Source organism: Lutjanus erythropterus, chromosome 6 (assembly GCF_056507025.1).
Source record: "Lutjanus erythropterus isolate fLutEry1 chromosome 6, fLutEry1.hap2, whole genome shotgun sequence".
In the NCBI taxonomy this organism is placed as follows: domain Eukaryota; kingdom Metazoa; phylum Chordata; class Actinopteri; order Lutjaniformes; family Lutjanidae; genus Lutjanus; species Lutjanus erythropterus.
The window spans coordinates 7428037-7451542 of NC_139322.1; the positions used below are offsets into that span (position 1 = coordinate 7428037).

The 23506-nt window shown below is 37.8% G+C and overlaps 2 protein-coding genes across 2 annotated transcripts; one reads left to right on the top strand and one right to left on the bottom strand.

The window, feature by feature from the left end:
• The first annotated feature begins 2577 nt into the window (after positions 1 to 2577).
• cd63 (CD63 molecule) lies at positions 2578 to 14872 on the top strand. The gene is made up of 8 exons (XM_084720396.1): positions 2578 to 2734; positions 4087 to 4172; positions 11234 to 11422; positions 11596 to 11670; positions 11757 to 11855; positions 12063 to 12206; positions 14056 to 14139; positions 14451 to 14872. The coding sequence occupies exons 2-8, from the start codon at positions 4107 to 4109 to the stop codon at positions 14514 to 14516; spliced, it is 723 nt and encodes a 240-aa protein (XP_084576522.1). The 5' UTR covers positions 2578 to 2734; positions 4087 to 4106; the 3' UTR covers positions 14517 to 14872.
• A 1329-nt stretch (positions 14873 to 16201) lies between these two features.
• On the bottom strand, positions 16202 to 22767 carry letmd1 (LETM1 domain containing 1). The gene is made up of 9 exons (XM_084720395.1): positions 22610 to 22767; positions 22104 to 22258; positions 21595 to 21707; positions 20828 to 20910; positions 20434 to 20620; positions 19037 to 19138; positions 18791 to 18943; positions 18592 to 18688; positions 16202 to 17623 (listed from the first exon to the last, which is right to left on the bottom strand). Exons 1-9 carry the CDS (start codon positions 22723 to 22725, stop codon positions 17547 to 17549), a joined length of 1083 nt encoding a protein of 360 aa, XP_084576521.1. The 5' UTR covers positions 22726 to 22767; the 3' UTR covers positions 16202 to 17546.
• Between the last annotated feature and the right edge of the window lie 739 nt (positions 22768 to 23506).

The following is a 23506-nucleotide window of genomic DNA, read 5'->3' on the forward strand; positions in this document are numbered from 1 at the left end:
CAAAATGATTCCCGACTATAAAGTAAAGCTTATTGTCAGTTTAAAAACTTGATTCAGCCTGAAAGCTCGTGCCGCATTTTGACATAAAGTTGAGGTTCAAGTGTCATTTGACAATGTTGCTCAATGTGAGGTGACTCTGCAGTCTGAGGATGTTACTCAGTGTAAAAAAAGGAGGAAATGTTTGAGAAACTGTGCGTCTTTTTGTCTAACCTTTGACACATCATCATTGGCTAACCTTTCATCTCCCAAGACTGCAACAGAATATGAATCCCAATTAATAATGTTTCCGGTTTAGGAGATGAGAGTCTGAAAATAGCCTTTCTGCCTTTAGGTCGTATTTCATACTGTTGTGTATTTCACTATTGTGAGCTATGTTGTGAAGTTAGGTGTTAATGCGTTAACTTTTCAACTTCGTGGGATGTCCACATCCTCAGACAGATGACATTACTGTTCTTCGGAGGCTGTATCACACATTATATATGTGTGATGATGCTGGTCCCTACAGTGGCCATTTTATTGAAGCGAGACCGTTTTTGAAACTTGACCTCACTGTAGAAAAGGATCTATAGTGACCTCTAAGATAATTACAGCTTCATGAAACCTCACAACCACAAACTAGAGACTTGGGGCAATTAGAAGATGGATGTTTTCCAAAGCATATCAACAATAAGGGGGTTTCTGAGCGATGCCCAGAACAGAAGTGCTTGCAATCCAATCGCCAAAAAAATGCTAATTCTTGCAGCAATGTCAAAACTGCACCTCAAATAAATCTTCATGTTCCCAGCTATCAGATGATGTATACAACTTCTATGTGGCATATACTGTTGACTTGCCACCTTGCCCTCTGGCCATGATATGTCTTGTCATTTTATCTCACATATTACTGAAAGGAGTTTGTTCTGCTTTCACTTTTGATTTAGGTGGTGACACCGTTTTCTTTTCAGTCTAAACTCATGTTTAGTGTAGCTTTAACTACTTTACAGTCATAATTGTTGTCCTGAATCATTAGACATACATTGCTTACCTGTTATCTGCCCTTTATTGTGCCAAAGCAGAAAGAAAGTAACTTTGTTCTGTTGCTCTCTGAATGTAGCAGCCACCACAACCTACATATTTGTTTTATTTTGGAATGATTTCCAACCAAAAGCACTGGGAAAATATGAAACATCTTGATGTTATATTGATGCTTATTAATTTAAACAGATTACGATGCTATTATTGAATATTTCAATATCAAATTAAGGGAAAGAGGCATTTCTAATCAAATCTTTGCTTCAAATAAAGCTCAGTGTATTCCTTAATTGTAGTAGGCCTACATTTACAAGGCCTACATTTACTCAAGTATTGAAGTACAGTTTTGAAGTACTTGTACATTAATTGACTATTTTCATTTTCTGCCTGGTTCCTTTGCAGATTAAAGCTTCATATGCAAAAAAATATGATTGTCTTACACAACATGAGTCATTGTATACATACATATATATTAGGGTAAACTTTAGGGTGTATTAGCTATCCAGAACCATGGGCTATATTTAATATTGAAAACAGGGGCAAGGACCATTTTCCTACAGAATGTGTACTTTTACTAGGTACATTTACTGAAGAACTGTACTTATGTTTTGAGGTACTTTATTTGAGTATTTTCATTTGATGTGACTTTAAACTTCTATTTCACTACATCGCAGAGGAAAATATTCTACCTTCTACTCTGCTACATTTACACTATTTGACAATATATGTTACTACTTACTTTACACATTCAGATTATTAACATAAAATATGAATCAACTAATAAATTATGATGTATCATATTCTTATAGGCAATGCAGCAGTATATTAAGTAAAGTTAGTTTCACATTTACCAGCTGCAAGATTAAAGTGATTTACACATTAATGCAATCAATAATCATAACCCAGTAGAATGATATATATCATCAGGACTGCAAGTAATGATTATTTTCAAAATTGATTAATCTGTGAATTATTTTCTTAACTAATTGATTAGTTGCTTGGTCTACAAAATGCAAGAAAATTGTGAAAAATCTCAGTCAGTGTTTCCCAAAGCTTAAGATTATGTCCTAAAGTGTCTTGTTTTGCCCCTAACTAAAAAATATTCAGTTTACCATCAAAGAGGACTAAAGATACCAGAAAATATTCACATTTTAGAAGTTGAATCGAAAGAATTTGGACGATTAATCGATTATCAAAATAGTTGGTAATTAATTTACTAATTGATTAACTGTTGCAGCTCCACAGCTTTTCAGTCCTCTAAGTATATATTGATATATAATAATATAATATACACTGCAGCTTTGCTACTTTTACTTGAGTAAAATACTTCTTCCTGCTTTTACCTTTGATACGTTAAGTACGTTTGGTAATTATGCGTGACATACTTTTACTCAAGTCTGGTTTTGAATACACGTCTTGTACTTGTAGTGAAGTATTTTCACAGTGTGGTGTTTGTAACTTACTTTTCCGCCACTAAATGATAGTTCTTCCACCACTGAGGGAGTTTTGGGGATAGTTGTGGGTTTAACGAGGCGACCATGAAGGCAGCATATAAAGTTATGGTCATTAAACGGGAGAAAGGAGAAGTCCTGGACGAGAGGTGGGGAATAGTTAGAGAAGAGCCGAGGGAGGGACTAGAAACGGTACAAGTTACTCTAAAATTTCAACACATCGTCGTCTCCGCTACCCCTCACAGCAGGACTTAAAAAGCTTCTTCTTAAAGGTAATGTAGACCTTAAAAAAAAACTAACAAAATGGCGAGCTTTTGTTCATTTATCTAACCGTTAACATTGTGGAGCGTTAGCGTGTAATTAGCCGTTAACAAGGTATTTCTCCACAAAAAGCAGTTTCCACAAAAAGGGTGTTTCTCTCGACACTCGCGGAAGAAACGTGTCTGAACCCGCTCGGCTAACTGTTTGTGTTTATCTTAGACTAATTTATTGGATAAACTTTGACAAATTCAATAAGAGAAGCCGCAGTGGTTGATGTAATTTGGCCCGTGACAAAGCTGGTATTGTTGGTGGCGGTGATTAACGGTCCGGGCCAGAGCCGGGTCAGGCTCGGTTTCTCACACAAAACGGCACTTTTGATCCGTTCAGGGCCCAGACGAGGTGTCTTAAAGGCCTTTTTTACACAAGTCAACACTTGGACCTGTTGTGGTGTTGTGGGATTGGTGAATTTGAAGCACGGTCCTGCCCTGTTTTGAGGACTTGTTTACTGTTTACAAAGTAGCTCGTGGCTCTAGAAATGTATTTTAACGTTAGTTAATTATATTAAGGATATGTACCGTCGCCTGGGCTGAGATTAGATTTCCACAATGGGAGCCTGTGCGGTCCAGTGACCGAGGTTATGTATGTAATGATAAATAAAATGTTGGTCACAGATGTCCTGTTCACTGGTCTGGCCTTTTATAGTACTGACCAGGTTCCTCCTGAGGATGACTCAGATCCTCCACGGTGCTGCAGCTTAACTGGAACAATATATCAAATATCATGATATTGCAATTAAAAAAATGTCTCTATACCGCACTGGATTATGATGATATTTACCCTGATATTACATAGATCATTATTTTATTTTATAAAAGCACTTCTACTGACTGCTGCATTGTCATTGTTTTGTAATTGTACATAATTGAAATCTTAATTTCTATAGACTATTCATGCACACATTGTTTGCCTATGCTAAGGTCATGGCTGGCTACTAAGGAACAAAAGTACTGTAAGTCAGAAGGAAAAGCAAATTTTATATGAACAAAAAATGCTGCACACTTTAGGATTGTTATTTGACAAAGTATATGTTTTTGAGTTGTTATTTTACCTTGTCTTTTTAATACTGTGATAAAAATCATAGTGTGGTGTATTTTAGGGCTCCACAGTTAATCGCACTTGCAGTAAAATAGCAATATGCCCAAGTGCAGTATCCAAATCACAGAACCAGAACCAAACCTGTGTATTGTATTTTGAGTCTTTGGTATTTTTAAATCTCCTTTGACCAAGTAAATGTTATTCATGTAACTCTGCCTTGAAAAAGTGAGTGAAATGTAAAATGTTTTGTTGTTTTGTTTTGATCCAGGAAACTAATCCTCATCAGCCATGGGTGTAGAAGGGGGAATGAAATGTGTGAAGTTCCTGCTTTTCTTTTTCAACTTCATTTTCTGGGTGAGTAGCAGCGAGTTTGCTCATTTAGTTTTAATTCAAGTTTTAGTTGAGTTTTCATTAGTTAGCAGCTGTTGATGACTTGTGGCCTCTGCCAGCTGGTGAAGAGGAGTGAGGAGTCAACAGGCGGTATAGGTTATATATAGGTTCTTGAAAAATTGTGCATCGCTGCGACCTCAAGAGGCTCTTGAGCATACAGTATTATAGGCTGATAGGTCCAGTAGTATGTGAGATTAGCTGTTCCAGCCTCGTTGAACTCTCACACATGCACACCTGGCGGAGATAATGAACATATGCATCAGTGCTTCCTCATTCTTGTTGTGTTGACAAATTTACTTTAGTTACTTTGTAAATACACATTATCATTTCAGTTAGGTTTAGTTTCTTATAAAATGTATTTTCTGTCATGATTTCAGTTAACTAAAATGTTTTTTCACACCTGGTTTTAGTTCTTAGTTTTAGTTCACTGCAATAACCTTGATGGCAACCTTGGTGTTACTTCTTTACGTGTGTACTATCAAACAGCACCTTCAACATGTTGCTGCTGAGAAGTGAAAGAAACTTGTGGTGACCACAACGAAGTGAGCAAACAGGAAATAAGGCCAAGTTGTGTCACCTCGTGCGATTTGTGTCATCAAGAATAATCAGCTTATCTTTTCTGGCAGAAATGTGTTCACTGCTAGAATAGTTTTGTGGCATTACTCCTTCCTGTCATCCCCGTGACTTTGACATGAACTCTTATTGTCGTGTTATCCTACTTTTATGTGAACATACAATATGAAATCATCTGTTCCATCAGCTGATGAGCAGACACTCTCAGACAACCAACTGCGTGTCATCTGCCTCATGATTTATTCTTCCTCGTAGACTGGTTTGCTCACATGTTTGTGCAATATCAGATTTATGAAAGCATGGAGGAACATGAGGACATCTCAAATATCCTGGACTAACCCGAGTGTTTCCCGGATATTACTTGTTTGCAGTCTGTACACGGTGTCTTTGAGAGCTGCAGAGCGAGAGGTGGTGATGATGGAATTTGAATCTTATGACCAAATTTCAAAGTGTAACTGTATCATGTGACTCGTCCAGGAACGTGTTTTCTTCTCTTTTTTTCCCCCTTCCTCCTCTTTCACTGACACAATGCCACTTAAAGCTGTACACAGCAGTGATCGCTCTGTGAACTCTTAACTATCTAACACTGGACAGGAGGAAGTACAGAGTGACAAATATGTATTCATTCTCTTTACTCAGTCCATGTTTTTAGGACTGCAGTTAACAATTATTCTCTTCATTGGTAGTAACACTTTACCCCCCACCCCCTCTTAATAGCATCATAAGCATTATATAATGATTTAATGAATTAGAATGCAGTAATAAGTAACTAAGTGATTACTAGGGAGTCACATTATGGATTTTTTTCAGCTGATAGGATAACAGGTAATTAGCTGCTTTTTGTAGCAGATACCGATGACATAACCCATAATTTCACATTTTTGTTTTTTCAAAAGAAGTTCATGTAACCTCTAGTTTAAGCCCACCTGAGGGTAAGAAAAGCAAAGATGTAGAGAGCAAAGGTGAATGATTTAATATTCCATATCTCTGACCGAACCAAATCTGACTACCATTAAACAAAAACAAAGTTCTGGCTCTTCAAATGTTTTTTTTTTTTTCTAGTAAAATACATTTTTAAAAAAAACTTAACAAGCATAATTTGTCTTTTATAGATTATTATGCCCAGGAAGTCTAATTAAATGCTTTGACATAATCTGTCAAATCAGATATTATTGCAGCCTACAGTGTTTCGCCCATTGTCCCACCAAGTACTGGGAGGCATTGGGAGAATTTTATTTTCAATGGATGCATTTTTTAATATTTTCAAACTTCCAAGTCAGCTTTTAGCGCTGACTTAATGTAGGGCCCTGTGAAATCTGTGTTTTGGCTTCTTTAAATTCTCAATTACACGAGTCCACCTGTGACTCTGTTATCGCAGAAACTATAGAGCCCTTCCTTAATGCTGCCATCAGTCTGTTGCTAGTCCAGGCTGGCACCGGGCCCCCGTCAAAAAAAACATGTGGCTTATGTCCCCCAACAAAAGAGACATATCACCAGGCCTAACAGTTATGCTGTGGGAAACCCCTGCCTATATGAACTTATTATATTTATTGGCTACAGTTGTCAATAATTCACAAGTAGATATTGATGGACAGAAAATGAATAATAATATAGTAAAACACAGTTGTGATGATATAAAATATAGGAGAAGTTGACAAATTGTACATAAACAAAAAATGTCCCTATATTGTCTCACAACTACAATATAGTGTGTTATACGTAAGGGGTGGGCGATATGGTTTATAAACAATATCTCAATATTTTTAGGTTATTCTGCAATATACATTATATATCTTGACATATGTATTTTCTCTAAAATAACATACTATAAATTCTGAAATTGAAGACTAGAAAAATCTGAACTGTAGTCATTTTTGCTCTAAATTGAGTGTCAAAATGGTCACTGATTCAATAATTATTCAGTTATTAGATATAAATGTTCAGCTTTGCACAAATTAAGGTCATGCTCGAGGAAAAAAAAATAACAGCAACCTGGATAAACACTTATATTTTTATTACTCTATTATACTCTGGTGTTATTTCTGGGATTGATGTGATGGTCTTTGCTCTGTTTGCCTTGCCTTTTCACTCCTTTTTGTTTTCCTACGTCAATCATTAGCCACCTATTTGACTCATGCTCAAATATTTACATTGGTGGTTCCAAAAAAGAGAGGACTTCAACTGCAGACAGAGCTTAACATGGATAACGTAACAAACTGGGCAGAAAATGGGTCATCTGACATTAAAGCTTCTGTACTGACAGACTTCCTGTGTAAATGTGTAGGTTTTTATCCTGTTATGAGCATTTCTGTTCATTCTACTTGAAATGCTTTAAAATAGTATGAAAACAGTGCAGAGTGGTAAGACCAGTTAGACCAGGCTTACTACTGGTTACTGGGGCTTCTGTTAATTTGTTTACAGTGACTTGACTATACTGGTTTTTAACATATGTTAAGAAAAAACTGTTATAGAGAATGGACTTAGAGGAAAGACGGAAAGGAAAAGTTACAACTGACACGTCAGAGCAGCTTCTGTAATAATGGTGAATTTATGCCCATATCCTGTGCTACATCCTGTCAGGATGTGTTTGTTTTTGCATGGTGACATGGGGATTAATAGTGATAAAAAGGTTAATAAATTATCTTATTCTGACTCAAAAATGACTGAAGGGATACTTAGGCGTGTTTTAAATGGGGTTAAATGAGATACTCATCCATAGTCAGTGTAGTACTTACAGCGGATGATGATTGACACACAAGTTTAGAGAAGCAGCAGGAGCACCAGTGTAGGAAGCTAAGCTGTGTACTGGTGCGGACAGGGTAAGCAGTAAAAGGCTCACTTAAAAAAAAAACATTTTATACTACATTTTGCCATCAGACAGCCTTTTCTAATGGATAACACTCCTTCAGCAAAATCAGTAATTTTATCTCACAGAAACAGGAGTCGCTGGTTGGTTGGTTTATTTTTGTTATTGTGTGACTTTGGTGTTTAAAAAGGTTACTTCAGATTCATCTAAATCGCACAAAACGCAGACAAACAAACAAAGGCAACACTGCACCAGCAATTCCCACCTTCCATGCAAGGTAAAATTAATAATTTTGCCAAGGAAGTCTGGTGGCTTTAGAGAGAGTGATATTTGATTTGTATAACAGCTGTTTCCCATTGGAAAATTCTGTCTGATGGCAAGTTAAAGCAGTGAAAATATTCTAAATATAGCGTACATTTAAACTGATACTGACTTTTATCAGGTGGCTAAAATATGTTTTTCTGCTGACTCTCTCCACTGCAGCATATTGCTTAACTTCCTACACCGGTACTCCTGCTGCTGCTCCAAACTGGGGGCGTGTCGACCTCATACAACCCCACTTACAATGATCCAAACTGTCCCTTTACGCATTATGAGGTTATTACCAGCTTATAATCAGCTTGCTGAAATGACTAGAACATTTAAAGAACAATGATAGTCGTTCAAAGCAGTCACAACAAACACAATACACAGTACAAAGAACGTGTTAGTGCTACAGTTCGTTTGATGGCAGAGATGGTAGAGGGCTTGAAGGTCTTAATGTAGCATGCTTTTTTACAGTAAATAGATTTGTATCTGTGGCCTGATGGAACCAGAGTGAAGAATGAGTTCAGGGGGTTGCTGGGGTTAGGAGCTGTGACAGTGTTAATGAGGGCTGGGTAATTGGGAGCTGAGAGACAAATGATTTTAAAGGCGCTGTGTGTGATTTTGGGAAGTTTGTTCTGGTTGGAGACAGTGAGCACAGTGAAGCAGCATAAGGAGCAGTAGAGGATCCTTTTATGACATTTAATATACTAAAAGATTAATCAAGTAATCAAGAAAATAGTATGAAATTTAATTATTGTGGACATTGCAGCGTTACAGTGAAGTCACAAACACTGACCAAAGTCCAGAGTCTGAGTCACTGGATTTTCCCTCCTCAAGTCATTTATATGCTTGTAGTAATTCTCACCCTGTGTTCAGTTTTTTTCCACTCCTTATTCTGTCGTCATAGTATCACTTGACGAATGACATCCTCATCCCAAAACCCACATCGATTTGTCATCATATAAGTTGCTGTTTTAACACATGTTCATAACCTGTCAGCATCCATGATAAGGTGCAGATGTATTAGCCTGGGAACTAGATGAATCTGCAAGCTCATGTTTAATTTGCTCTGGCAGATGCATCTGACTAGTGACTACCTTTTAGTTCAGAGAGATTTCCACCCGCCCTGGATCTCTGCAGCCAATCGCGGGTTTGATTCGATGACTGACAGAGGAGTCTTTCTGGTCCAGATTTGAAAAGTCACAAATGTTTTTAGCGTAATGTTTAGCTGTAATTTGAGAAAGTTTGTGCCATTTTTTCCCTCTTGAAAAGCTGTTGATTGGTTGTAGGTCTATCCAATTGTGGTCTGCACCTGTTGATAACGCTACTTAGAAATCAAAAATGAACTGAGAGATTCCAAGTCTGGCATGCCAGGCTACAAATTTATGGTAATGCCTATACCTAATGTTCAAAATACCATGGTATTTTATTTATTTTATTCTTTTGTTTACTCGTTAATTACTTTCATACAGTTCTGCCTGTTGTAATGAGGAGAGGTTTTCACTATGAGAACTAAGTCTGAAGTTCGATGTAGTTCATGTAGGGCTGCATATTTTATGCATTTTCCTTAACTGGTAGCTGAAAATGCTAACATTCACTTAATTTATAAATCCTTACTAATTGATAAGGCACAAAATGCATGTTTTTATCAAAATTTTAAAATCCTTTTCATTTTTATTCTCATTTCAAGTTAAAGTTTCCTTATTCAAGAAATTACAGCCATTTCTAGACTAACAAGGCAGACCAAAACAAAGAAAACCTGTCAGCTTTTGAGGATTGATTGAAATCAATTCATGCATTTTTAATTGGTTAACTACTTGATGGCAATTAATAGATTGATGATGGTCATTAACATCTGTAAGTCAGTCTTTGAAGGTCTGTTACAGTAGAGCTGAGTGGTTGATAGGGCTGCATCTGAGGATTATTTACCTTATTGATTAATTTGCCAGTTATAGTAATAATTTAATAATTTAATTTTAGTAATAATTTGGCCTATAAAATATTAGACAATACCAAAGCCTTAATAAAATTCCTTTTTTGTTTGACCAGCACTTCAAAATCCAAAGATATTTTGTTTAATGAGACAAAAAGAGATTAGAATTCTCACACTTGAGAAGAAGAAACTAGATAATGTCTGGCATGTTTGGTTAGGAAAAAGGACTTAAACAATCAATCAAAAATTGTCACTTGGTGATTAGTTTTCTGCCAATGGACCACTCTATTAATTGACTAATCGTTTCACCTCTAATTAAATTCCTTCCTGTCCTCAAACTGAATCTCACCACGTCGTATGCCTCCCCTGACTGGTCCGCCTGCTCTCCTGAAGCCCTGTCAGAGAAGTTGCAGTGGTGTTGTGTAATATTTGCTCTACAGCTTGTTGATCTCAGCTGATCATGGTCAAACAGTTCACCCACACAGTATTTGCAGAAGATCTAATGAAATGCTCTTAATGGTCCACCCAAAGCAGTGACGCAGCAATACCACATTTTATCACCTGATTATATCATAGCTGCGTTGAGGAACTTAAAGCTGTTGCAACATCCTTCCATCTATTTAGCGTCAGTGCTTACTCATTTTGTGTGTGTGTCAGATGTTCATAATGGAAGGAAAGAACTGTTTAAACTGTATATGCAAGTGAATATGTAATTGATCAATTTAATCACAACTTAACATTTAATCTTGAATTTTAAATACCCCTTATAGAATTGAAATATTCTTATCTATTTTTTTAAATTTGGTTTTATTCCCCACCTTCAGTATTTCCAGGAGGTGTTTTAACTTGATTTTAAGTAGTTTTAGAGACATAGCTAGCAGCATGGCTCTATGAATGGCAATGTAGGTCCATCACTGACACAAGAAATATCTCAACAATAATTAGATGGAAATTCAGACTATTATTGTCCCCACGCAATGTATCCTACTGTCTTTGGTGATCTCATGACTTTTCATCTGTTGCCAGTCACCATCAGGTCAAAATATCAAATACGTGGAAAGCTGATGATCATCCAGTTAGTAAATGTTAGCATGCTAAGACACTAAACTAAGCTGGTGAATCTGGTAAACATTATAACTGCTAAACATTAGCATGTTATTATTGTCAATACGATCATGTTTGCTGATGTTAGCTTAGTGCAGCCTCAGGGAACTAGCATGACTTTTTTCAGGGTTTGCAAATTCAGACCAGTATTTTAAAAAAAAAAACAACTAATTTTCAGGTTGCTGTAATTATGTTTACTCAAGGTCGATACACAAATTCTGTTACCAGATGATGAAAATTTTTATATTACACAAAAAAAGCAGAAATTATCAGCCTAAACTAACCTCCTTATCTTTTCTGCAGCTTTGTGGCCTAGCTTTGGTTGTCTTGGGAATCCTGGTTCAAATGGCTTTGCACAATACCTTCATGATCAAGGATCCGTCAGCCTCTGGAGCTCCCATTGTCATCATCGGAGTTGGCGTGGTGATTTTCTTCATTGCCTTCTTCGGCTGCTGTGGCGCCTGGAAAGAGAACTACTGCATGGTCACCACGGTAATTCACATAGTCTGGTATCTGTTAAACCACACAACATGAAAAGGTTAAATTAACATTGTTGTGTTAATGAATAATGTGTGTACAACATATGTAATATATCTTAGATTAGTAATTATGTTAATCTCAAATAAATAATAGTTAAATATGTTTAATTTTTCTTCCCCCCTCAGTTTGCCATCCTTCTCTCACTGGTCATCATTGTTGAGATTGCAGCAGCAATCGCTGGATACGTCTTCAGAAACAAAGTGAGTGCAGAGTTTCACTGTTTTGTGTATTAATAGGAGCCTCGAGAAGGTGTGCTTCTCACTTCCATGTTGTGTTTCCCATCCAGATCTCAGCTGTTGTCCAGGACAGTCTCACGGATATGATCACCAATTACAACAACGGCACAGATGAATTCAGAAAAACTGTGGATAAACTGCAGGAGGATGTGAGTTTTGTGCAAACTCTGTCTCACTGTTTATTTAGTCTGACACCACCTTGACATAACACTGCTGCATCCTGTTGGTTGGTGTCGCATGACTTTGTTTTTCTTTGCACCATCTGTTTACATAAGCTATGTCCTTTTGTTTGTCTTGTGACCATTGCCAGCATGTCCATAATAAATGTTTTTTATTTGACTGATTTGCGCTTCCAGTTGAAATGCTGCGGTGTGAACAGCTCTTCTGACTGGAGATCCTTCACATCTGCTGGAAACTCTGTGCCCGACTCATGCTGCAGGAACGTCACAGCAAAATGCGGAATCGGAGCCATGTTAGACGCATCCAAAGTGTACCAGAAGGTAAACCGCCAGGCGTGATGTGTTGTTGCAAAGTCAGCCAACATGAGATTGGCAAACACTTGTTGAGGAGCTGCCTTGTCAGAAATACAACAGAAGAACTGTTAACAGTACAGACAAACAAACTCAGGTTGCTTTAACAAAGAAGTCGGTCAGTAAGCAGCCTTTTCCCATCATGCCACAAGCAACTGTGATCTGATGTCTTGCTGCACACGGTGCAAGTAGTTTTCCACTTCCATTTTTACATAAACACATAACAATTTTTATAACAATCCCTTAAATTTCTTCTTAAAGAAATGTGTACTGAGCAACCCTAAAACTTATTTCTGTACCAGCTTCTTTTTAACTATCAGCAGACACACACACTGGTGCAAATATACCTGCACATGTTGAGTATCAGCTGATATAGGGTTCTTACAGGTGCTTTGAATCCCTGAAAACATTTGAATTTTAGTGTAGTGTAATGTTTTCAAGGTTTAAAAGGTGCTTGGATTTTGAATGAAGTGCTTAAAACTGCTCGAAACTGTAATCATATTACTTCCATAATCAATCTCTCTGACCTTATTCTTGGCCTTGCTTGCCACTTTGCACACTGACAGCAACATGGCAGGAGGTTGGTGTTTTAATGAGCATTTGTGTGAAAATTAAAACTTAAAACAAAAAAAGTATATTATTGAAATTGAAATTATTTGTCTAGTGTTTGAGTGATTGTTTTATATTGGCTCAGCAACGTTATATAAGATGCAAAGTCCACAGACAGCTGACACATCTTGAAACATGAAACTTTGTTGTGTTTTCCTTTAATTTGTCACCTGTACAGTGGTACATAACGTAACATAATTTTGGTTGTTTGTAGCACAGTAATATCTAAATTAATGTGATGAAGAAATTAAATAGGGTCTAATCATTTTGAGATAATAAATAAATGACATTTACCACAGCTGTAAGATATTGGGGAAAAAAAATGAAAATGCACCTTGAAAATGTTGGAAAAGGTGTAAGAACTCTGATCATGCCCCAACTCTGCAGTTCTGCTTTGCTTTTTATCTTCTTTTAACTTGTTGTCAGTGTCATCAACCCTGTCCCCAACAGCAGCAGGGCATTTTCAGCAAACCCACTGTTCACTACAAGTTGAGCACCAAATGGCTGATATCTACCAAGCTAAAGAGAAATATTTAGTCAAGACCAAAGCGGAGGTAGATGGAAAGTAAATATCAAGCAGAGACTTGACTCCCATGGGAAAATAACGTTGCTCTGTGCCAGACTGGTGTGTGGCTGACTGATGTCTGCAGTGAAACATTGCAATGGACAGTGATATCTTTGCATGTGTTTCTAGTACATGCTTCAGCGACAAAGCTGAAAAAGATAGTAGATTCACAAATAATTTATATTTTTATGCATACATTAAATCATACTTTCACTGTGCATTAACAGTGTGATTATATAAGCTGTTAATCCTTAAATAAATCAGGTGCAAGAAGCAAAAGCCTATTAATATTTTTTGCATTTACAGGCTGAGACTCCTTATTCATTAGTTTTAAGGTGCTATTGGCTTTTTACTTGCACATTTTCAGTGACAAGGGCTTACCACTGCAATAATACTGGGTTTTAATAAGATAAGAAGAAAAGACAAAAAGACTTGGAAGAGGAAAAAAGTGTTGATTTTGTGATCATTCTTGTTGTACACATACAGCTTTGGGGCGTGTGGGGCTTCAAACAATGAGGAAGTAAAGCCAATGTCAACAAAACAGCCGTGACAAAGCAGTCAGTGTTTTACTTCACCGTTAGAGCAATGAAATGTCCATATTGAATCGATATATTGTCTTACCTTTTTTTTTTGTTATTGTTCTAGGGTTGTCACGATGCTGTGGAGGAATTACTGAAGAAAAACATCCAGTGGGTGATAGTTGCAGCTCTGGTTATTGCTTTCCTGCAGGTACGTAACATCAATAAAATAAAGCCTTGGTGCATTAGAAACAAAGTGCAAAATTTATACCCAACACCTTATACCTTACACCTAGAGTCAATAATCTTGAATGATAGTGTTCTGTAATAATTTATCATTTAATTTGACCTATTTTATCATATTTTTTGTCACGTCTGATGGTTTTGTCTTTCCTCTGTCCTCAGCTTTTGCTGCAGGATTTAAGTAAAGATTCTACTTTATGTGCGTCAAAAATGTCTCATACTCCATAAACTCTAATATCTATTACCTCTCCATGTTGTGTGTGCTTGTTTTAATTCCAGATTATGGGCATTGTGTTCGCCTGCTTGTTGATGAGAGGCATCCGCAGCGGCTACGAAGTCATGTGATTCGGTCTCACCCCTGAGTAGGAGTTGGCTGTTCAGATCATACTTTTTGGGAGCTTCACTTGGAGACTTTTTGTTCATCTTATACTTCAGATATAATGCACAGAACAATATATTTTCCCTTGTACTGACTGTGGATTCTGTTTTCATAGGTTAACAATAACTCTGCTTTGATACTGTTCAAGCTTAGGTCTTCTTAATGATAGAAAGAAATATCATGTTCTAATATGTTCTTGTTGGTGGCGAGGAATTCTAGCATCTTTGACTTTGCTTGTTCTGTTAGAAGATCTGTTTTGGTGCCAAGTTCTTATGTTTTGCTGATTCCCAGTTTCTATTTTTATTAAAGACTCTTTAACTTACATCTGAATTTGTCTTAAATGTAAATACAAACAGGGGAAACAAATGCACCTTAGAGGTATTTATTTCAGTCACAATCCCATTACAATGTATATAATATTGGCACAGCAACACAACATTCAAAAGCTGTTGGGCAAAGGAAACACATACCTTAAAATAAATCATAAACAGAAAAGAACGGTTGCAGAACAGACATATTGTGCCAGACCTTGTGAAAGGCACAGGAAGCAAACAGCATTTCCTATTTTACACTTTACAACACCAGACATCAGCACGAGGGATGTGCAGTTCCTCTACTGTTAGCCCGAAGTTCACAAAAAGCTTGAATGTAATTCTTTGCTTAAGTGTAGTCTGAGCAGGTTATGTTAAAGGGAAAGTTCAGCCCAAAATCAAAAATACACATTTTCCTTCTGTGTTGTGATGCTATTTATCTATCGTCCATAGAGAGGTCTGCCTTCTCTCGAATATAATGAAAGAAGATGGCTCTTGTGCCAAAAAAATACATGGAAACTTAATAGCAAAGGACCAAGGACCAAGCAACTCAAGCGAATCCACAGACTTCATGAGTTTCATGAGGACTACTTTTTCAACAAGGTCTCTGGATTATCATAACCGGATCATGATTTATGAAAAGGGACATTACTGTTGAGTTTGTCCAATGTATTTTTTATTTTTTGGCACTCGGAGTCCTGCACTGGGTCTGGTACCTGCTTGGTGACCCCCAAAAACATGTAATTTATATAAATTCACAGGTGCAGGCACAGATAACAGTGAACTAATTGCAAACAGGCAGCAGGTGAGAATAGTACTACAACACACACAATACAATGTCTTTTTTTACCTGGAAAAATCAGAAATAAAAATGACTGTGCAGTATTTTTAACATTTAAATCTACTAAGTAATATCTAACCTAATTAGCTGGTAGGATTTTATCATGAAAGCCTAAAACAGAACCTCCCTCCCACCACATCCAGCCAAACAATGGTCCGTTAGTGTGCAATATAGGCTAGTTAATAGTTAAAATTATTGACCTAAAGACAAAAAACAGCCAGTGGAAGATACCAAATTATGGATAATATGTCATTGAAGGCCCAGTCAGATGTTTGGGAAGCTTTCTGATGCGCTTAATGACTGAATAACATTGTCCATGGCTTTTGCTGCTTGTACAAAATTTCAAAAAGTATTAGCTTTTGTTAGCCGCAAGCTAGGCTCATCGTCACCGCGGAAACACATCTGCAAAAGAAGGAGCATAGGAGCTGCGCCAGTTGAGAACACAAGTGAGTGACTGTGTCTGTTAAATCACGGGTGTGGTTCAGGTCGTGGGACTTTTGGTTCTGGGTTGGTGTGGAGATGACTTAAACATTATTGTAGGGTATCAGGTCGGTTGTGGTGCTCAGCTTCACCGGTGGGGGCGGGTTTGCAAGACTGGACCCCAGCACCACAAGCCAGGTGCCATCTAGCTCCATTATATTGGAGAGAAGGCAGACATCTCTACAGCTGATATCTCCAAAACTCGGCAACTCACACCAGAACAAACTTGATGGATAAATAGCGGTACAGCTAAGAAAAAAAATATATAATTTTGAATTTGCTGTGAGCTGTTCCTTTAATTTAGTTTTAAACCTCCAAAGCAAGAAAACATCAAGTAAACAATAAAGTAAATTAAAGTGCCATCACAACTCTTTTCAGACAGCTTGTATGCTCAACGCTGTGCTGCACCGCAAAAAAGGTTTCCGAGGATATTTAATCTACAATAAGAAGTTCAGCTTCTCATCACACAAACAAGCTTGAATGTCTTTGCAAGTAATAATTGGGCTTTTTTCAATCTTTTTTTGGATCCATTAACATTTCTGTCACAAAATTCCTCTTTTTTTTTTTTACAAGCTATCTACAATTTTGCCATGACCAGCACACAGTGAGGTAAATGTTTGAGAAGATACAGTACGGAAATGTTTGATGTGAACATGAATTTAACACGCCCACACAAAAGCATTCTTATCTGTACTTTCATGAATGGAATGTGTCCGAACTGTTTTACCATTCCACGAGCGAAATATTAACAGCACAAAAAGTACTGCTGAACTTTTATTGAACAATATCCTCTTTGTTTCCCAGCTTGTCTTGGTAGCTGTGTAATGACTCGTAAGCTTAGTAAACAATTGACAAGTCTGCGGTTTATAGAGGTAACAAGCTAGAGACAGAGCGACAGGCATTCATGATATGACCTCAACAACACCACTTAATATAGTTCAGTGCATCACAATGAATTTAAGACCCTCAAGAGGGTTTGAAGTACATGAGAACTCTGAGCAAGATTTTTAAGTGAAAATACACCTGTCTTATTGTGCCAATTTGTTAAATAGAATCCCACACCCTTCCCCTGATAAAGACACGTTAGATCCTCCCTATTTTTCCAGAGGAAATCATGTTGATTGCGCATGTTGTTGATGTTCAATTGGCAAGTTACAGGATCCTTTATCTTAACTGACAACTCGCTTTGAGTTTTGGTTTAAGACAGATTTTTTTTTCTCTTAATCCTCAAAATCTTGCCAAGAACGGTTTTAAAGTGTTTTTTTCCTTGGCGAAATCAAGACGTTGACAGCTCTCAGGAAGCGGTGCTGCCCAGTGCACAAATGAGAACATAATCACCGCAGTGGATTGCTTCAGGCTTCCTGTCAGTGTCGACCGAGGCCTTTCGGGTAGTTGGCAGAGAGAAATACAATGCTGTGCAAGAGCAGTGACACCTCTGAGTCTGCAAAAAAAATTTAACAAAAGAGACGGTGTTAGACCAGACAGACATGCCAACGGGAGGGGTTAAAGGAACGGTTCAACATTTTGGCAGAGAGTTAGTTAAAATTCTTTACCCTTGTCCTGTGTCTAAAAATATATGGAAATTTGCAACACATATCTTTAAAATAAGTTTTTTCTTATACTGTCCATATCAGGGCTGGTTCAATTTGGCCGGCAAGATTTTTAAGGGGGAAAAAAAAATGAAAGCGCCGCTCACTCATTAAAATATCACTTTTGTATCATAATGCAACAGGTGTTTGCTTTTGGCCCGTGGCTCACCGTTTAAGTTTAAGTTTTGGTTCTCCAAGGGAAAAAGTTTGGACACAGCTGATCTATATTCTGAAAGGATTACTCATATGTCATTCATAGCCTGAATTATATACATTTTATTCATAAAAACATGGTGAAAATGTAATTTTTTTAATGGAGTGATAAAGAGAGATATCCAAAATTTCTCAGATTTATTTAATGCACGGATTTCTGCTCAGGAAAGTTATGCAAATCACTGCATATTTCATTAGATAATGCTCATTTGCATATTTAAACATAACATTTCAGAAAGGTTATAAGAAAAACAAATTGTTTTAATACAAGTAAGAAACTGGAGAGATGGTACCCAGATCCCCTTTAGTGTCTTAAAGGAGAATTCCACCGATTTTACATATTAAAGTCTGTTTACTTGTGTTGAGGAGAAATGTCTCTGCAAAGAGAAAATATTGCTTAAAGCTTTTTGTGACGCCAAAGGGAGAAAGAAGTTTGAATTCATGAGAGTGGTTTGGATCTTCTCATCTAACTTTCTGCATCAATGCAAATAAGACTATATCCCCAAATTCTGAATCATTCCTTTAACTATTAGACAAGCCAGACATGTTAACGGGATATGTTGAAGTGAGAAAATTCCAAAAGTACCGTACATCCAAATGGAAATACCTTTCAATGAGGATGACACCTGAAGCCACTGGGATAACCACTCACGACACTGGTTAATTTCAAGACCATTAGAGTCGATCCCTCTCACATAACAAGCCTGAAGAGAGAAACATAATCTGTATTTATAACTTCAGACTGAGGAATACAGTGTTCCTCTTATAAATCATGTTAAGCCAGTTAATCTAGCTGAGTGACTGACCTGTCTGAGTTCAGAGTCACTCAGCTGGTGAGGGCCCAGCCTGCTGAGGGCCCGGTCCAGCTGGAGCAGCTCCAAGCCATGACTGCTCAACCGCCGGCCAATCAGGAAACCCGGGAGGCGAGGAGTCAGGAAGAGCAGGGCACTGATGTGTCTCTGATTGGGACATGAAGACAGACAGAAGAGAGATTCTAGTGGCATTCAGGCTCAACAGCTTAATGAGCGTTTGTGTGTTTGGGTTTTACTGACCATCTGATCCACGCTCATCCTCCTCATACCCAGAGGGTGTCCAGAAAACAGGCCCCGAACGGCGAGGATTTCAGACACTTTAGGGTTTTCTCCATTTTGCACCTGAAAATGCACAGAAAGTCAGTTTATTCCACTTTAAGACCATAAGGGATACAGTTACAAACTTTCATATAGTTCACAGCTGAAGTGTTGTGGCATTTAAGCCTCATCAGTCATGGTCTCTGTGGTTTTCTCTAAATTCAACAAGGTAGAGGGAAGAAAATATTGGCATTGCATTAGCAATTTGTAAATCCATCACAAATTTTGTACTTTAAGTTATACTTGCTAATTTAAATCTAGTCTGTAATGTGAAAATTGGTTGCTAAGAAGTGCCTGTAGCACCGTCCAATCAAAAGCAACTGCCAGCATTAACAGGAAGTCACAGGCTGTAAGATAACTTCCAAAACTACTGCTTAACTTAACTAAGGCTTAATAATCATTTAACTCTGAAACACATGTATTTTTATAGTTTGAAAAGTATCTGAATTTTGGATAAAGAGCTTGAAATGGTAATTGCATTACTTTCATAATAAACTGCTCTCTGACTGAGTAGTTCTACATTTAGGTCAGTGGTTCTCAAACTGGGAGGTGGCCCCCCTGGTGGTGCACAGAGCCACTGCAGGGGGGTGAAACTAAGCTGAATATGGTTTATGTAGGGGAAATAAACAACAGTTTGCTGATGCAATCGCACTGATTTTTAGTTCACTAAAATTCTAAGAGCCTTTTTATTTTTTGCTTCCCTTAAAATTGGTAATAAGTTTAAGAACCACTGATTTCGGTTGTTTAGGACACCAAGTCTACAGACAGGTGAACCATTCTGAAACACCAAACTTTGTTGTATTTTCCTTTAACTTGTCACCCCTCTGTAGAATGCTATCAGTCTTGAAGAATGATGGTTTACAAGACATCCATTATTACATAGCTGACGTTAGCATTGGTATTTGTGAATCTGTAATTTAGGAATTGGTTTGCTTAAGATTACAACTGTCTATCACTTGGAATTTGCTGGTACACCCGGTCAGATCTGGGTCTAAATGTGCGCACATTTTGCACATTTTAAAGCACAAAAAGAATCACATCATACAAAACCATGCACCAATAGCACAGTTGATAAATAAGACCTCTGCTGTCTGTTATTTACATGTGTTAAGTCACCTTGTGAAAAGTGAATGCACCCCTTTATGCTCTATCATTATGCTCAAGCACTTCTGAAATAAAAGCATACAATTCAGTGCAATTCACAGCTGGTAGTATTAGAACAGGTCACCGATACACGTGCAAGGTTTCCTGTTCTGCACTGTCACATATTTTACAATGCAGTTTTTGTATCACCAAAACTGTCTGATGCATTCACTTACTTTAGCACACAGGTCCTTAAGCTGACACTGCAGCTGACCGTCTTTGACCTGGTGACTCGTGTTCTCGAGTCCTTTGAGCACTGGCCAGTGGTGCTGGGCCCTGAGGGAATGATACAGTCCCTGAAACTCGACCCGCTGCCTGGGAGTCCAGAAGTGAGGGATCAGGAGCTGGCGGGGGAATAAGTACCTGGCAGTGAACAGAGGGGACGGCAGCAGAGCAGAGGGAGGAGGGACACATGGAGTGATGGGAAATTATGTTTCAACAGGGACAGGAGAGGAAATCCAAGAGGACACAATGTAGTACATAAATGAACATTAATATCAATCATTTCAGGATGTTTTGCTGAATATGAATCAGCTACAACAAAAACATGGTTATTTCAAAGTAACTCACATCAAGACAAAAACCAGGTAGTTGGCAAAGGGAGGGAGGGATATTGCCACCAGTGGAATGGCCTTGATCATGTCTCTGCGAAACTGCAAAATAAATGTAAATTAAGCAGAGTTATTATGTGATAATTATCTCTCTGTAAAGCTCTATATCTGTGTTCGTCAGTCTGACTGTCTGAGGTTGTTTACTGTTTATTTATTTATTGTTCTGCATATTTTGTCTTGTACTGTTTTGCTCTGTTCTTCATTTGCAAGTGTATGTTTGGAACTCCCTTGAAAACAAGACGATACATCTAAAGTGGTTTATCCTGAGATGGTCCATTGTGCAGCATTTACGGGGATTTATTGGGGTAATCTAGCAGAAATGAAATATTCTTAAGTATGTTTTCATTCGTGTATAATTAGCTCTAAGTAAGAATCATTGTTTACCTGTTACCTTAGAACACAGTTGTTAAACTCAAGATTCACAGACAAAATTAGTTCTGGCACCTGATTTTATGTCCCCCATGAGAGCTTGCAAAGGATAAAATTTGTGCAATACAATTTTAAGCTGGTGTCTTACAACAGCTACAGTTGGTGTGGGCATTATGGTTTCTGTCAATGTCAATTACGAAGGAAGCTAAACAGGCACAGACATTCCTTTTAATTCACTCATCTACAGCCACACAGCTTCATCAAGATTACCTCTAAGCTCTTATGTGTGTGTGAAACACCCTGTCCTGTGTGTGTAATTTTAAGTGTGGTGAGGCACATTCAGTAAGGAGACTCCACCTGTCTGAGTTTCTCCATCTCCCTGTAGGGTAAATCCTTGAACTGTACTCCAGAGTACATCTTTGCTTTTACCCTCCTCACTTCTTTGGCATCTCTGAACAGCAGCTTGAATCCTGAAATGATTCAGTGATTTAAAAAACTGCATATATATGATGCAAATATGGACAGACATTGGCTGCATTTATTCAATACGTTTTAACATTCACATTCAGTGAGAATTCACTTTGAGCAACACAAGCTTAATGGCCATCTAGTTCCATTATATTAAAGAGAAGGCAAACATCCCTACAGCTGATATCCCCAAAACTCTGCAAGTCACACCAAAACAATCTAGATTGACAAAAAACACCAAAGGCCAGAGGGAATATAAGCATTTATGATTTTAGGGTGAACTGTCCTTTTAAAGTAATACAAAACTCGAACATAACCCCAAATAATTACAGATAGTTTCAGTATATAACGTTGGAAATACAAAATGAAGACCTCAGGTGAGGTAACAGTGGACTTACCTTCCACAAAAGTGTGGTAAAGCTGAAAAAATCGGGGAAATCTCCTTTTGAGGAAAACCTCATATTTGTTATTTGCCCTCTGGAGCCAGGAGGCGACATAACGACCAATACCTCGTCTAACTTTGGATGATGAGTAGTGTCTACACAGGGGCAACCTGAGAAACAAGAAAGGTAAACATAACTTAACCACTCCTTAAAGAGCATCTATGAGGAATTGAAAATTAGTTAAAAACCCATAAATTTTCTACACATCCACGCCCTAATGTTAAAATAACTTTCTTCTGTACTGGACGTGTACCAATGACAGTGAAAAGTACCATAATTTAACTATAAAGTGGACAACTCCTTTTCACATCGTGACATATCAATTGAAATGTGTCTTATCAAACACAACAAACGGTTGAGCATACCCTGATATGTAGCTAGCTTAGCTGGGGCTCAGTGGGATGCGAGTAAACAAAGTGACAATTCGTGGACAAATTAACCTTAAAGATGCGTGGACATACCTGGACTGACAGGACACGTGGGGAGAATAAAGGCCATTTGTTATCCTGCTTGTCCTGAGACCACACAGTCGGATCAAAGACAAATGACTGCACAGGCTCGAACAGGACAGCGCCATGTTTGACACCGGCAAGTTCCGCGTAGCTACCGTAATGACGCTAGTACACGGCAAACACAAAAGGCCTTTCACTTACCGTAATGTCTACTGTAACCCATAAGTCAACTGTCAACACACATTTCAGATATTTTAAATCTCACAACGCTGCCATAAAAATGGCCATGAAATAGGTAAGGGCCGACAATATACGGTGAGCAGGTCATTATTGTGGAAAAAAAACAACAGGGTGATGCAGGATCCCCGATATTACTTTTAAAGTTAGTATTTTAACAATTATTTTTTTGTGCTTGCATTGTCTATAATATTTGCAAAAATGTAATACATAATGTAGGTATATTGTACACTATCTCTTGAATCGCCTATAACCAGAACCGTGTCTGTCGTTGGGTTTGTTGGAACAGGAAGTCACGTGATCCCCTTGGCGTTAAAGAACGGAGGGGCGGAGTCACAAACTTAAATTATCACGTCGGTGAATCCAAGGGATCAAGAGGTGAACAAAGGTCTGTAAAATTGTTGTTTTTTGTGATAACACCTAGTTTTTTAAGGACTATATTTAACACACTTGCTCAGATCTTAACAAAAGTTAAGACTTTAATTGTCTGAATGTGTAATTTATGTTTGTTCTCTCAGGTATTCGTTTTATTAAATTATGCTAGCTCACTTTCCCCCCCCCTTAGCTAACTTGGCTGCTAGCCAACTTTTCTGCATCCACGGTTCTTGGGCAATATTCGATGGTTAGCTTAGCTCTAGGTAATTATAACTCAATGAATGTCTCTAGAAA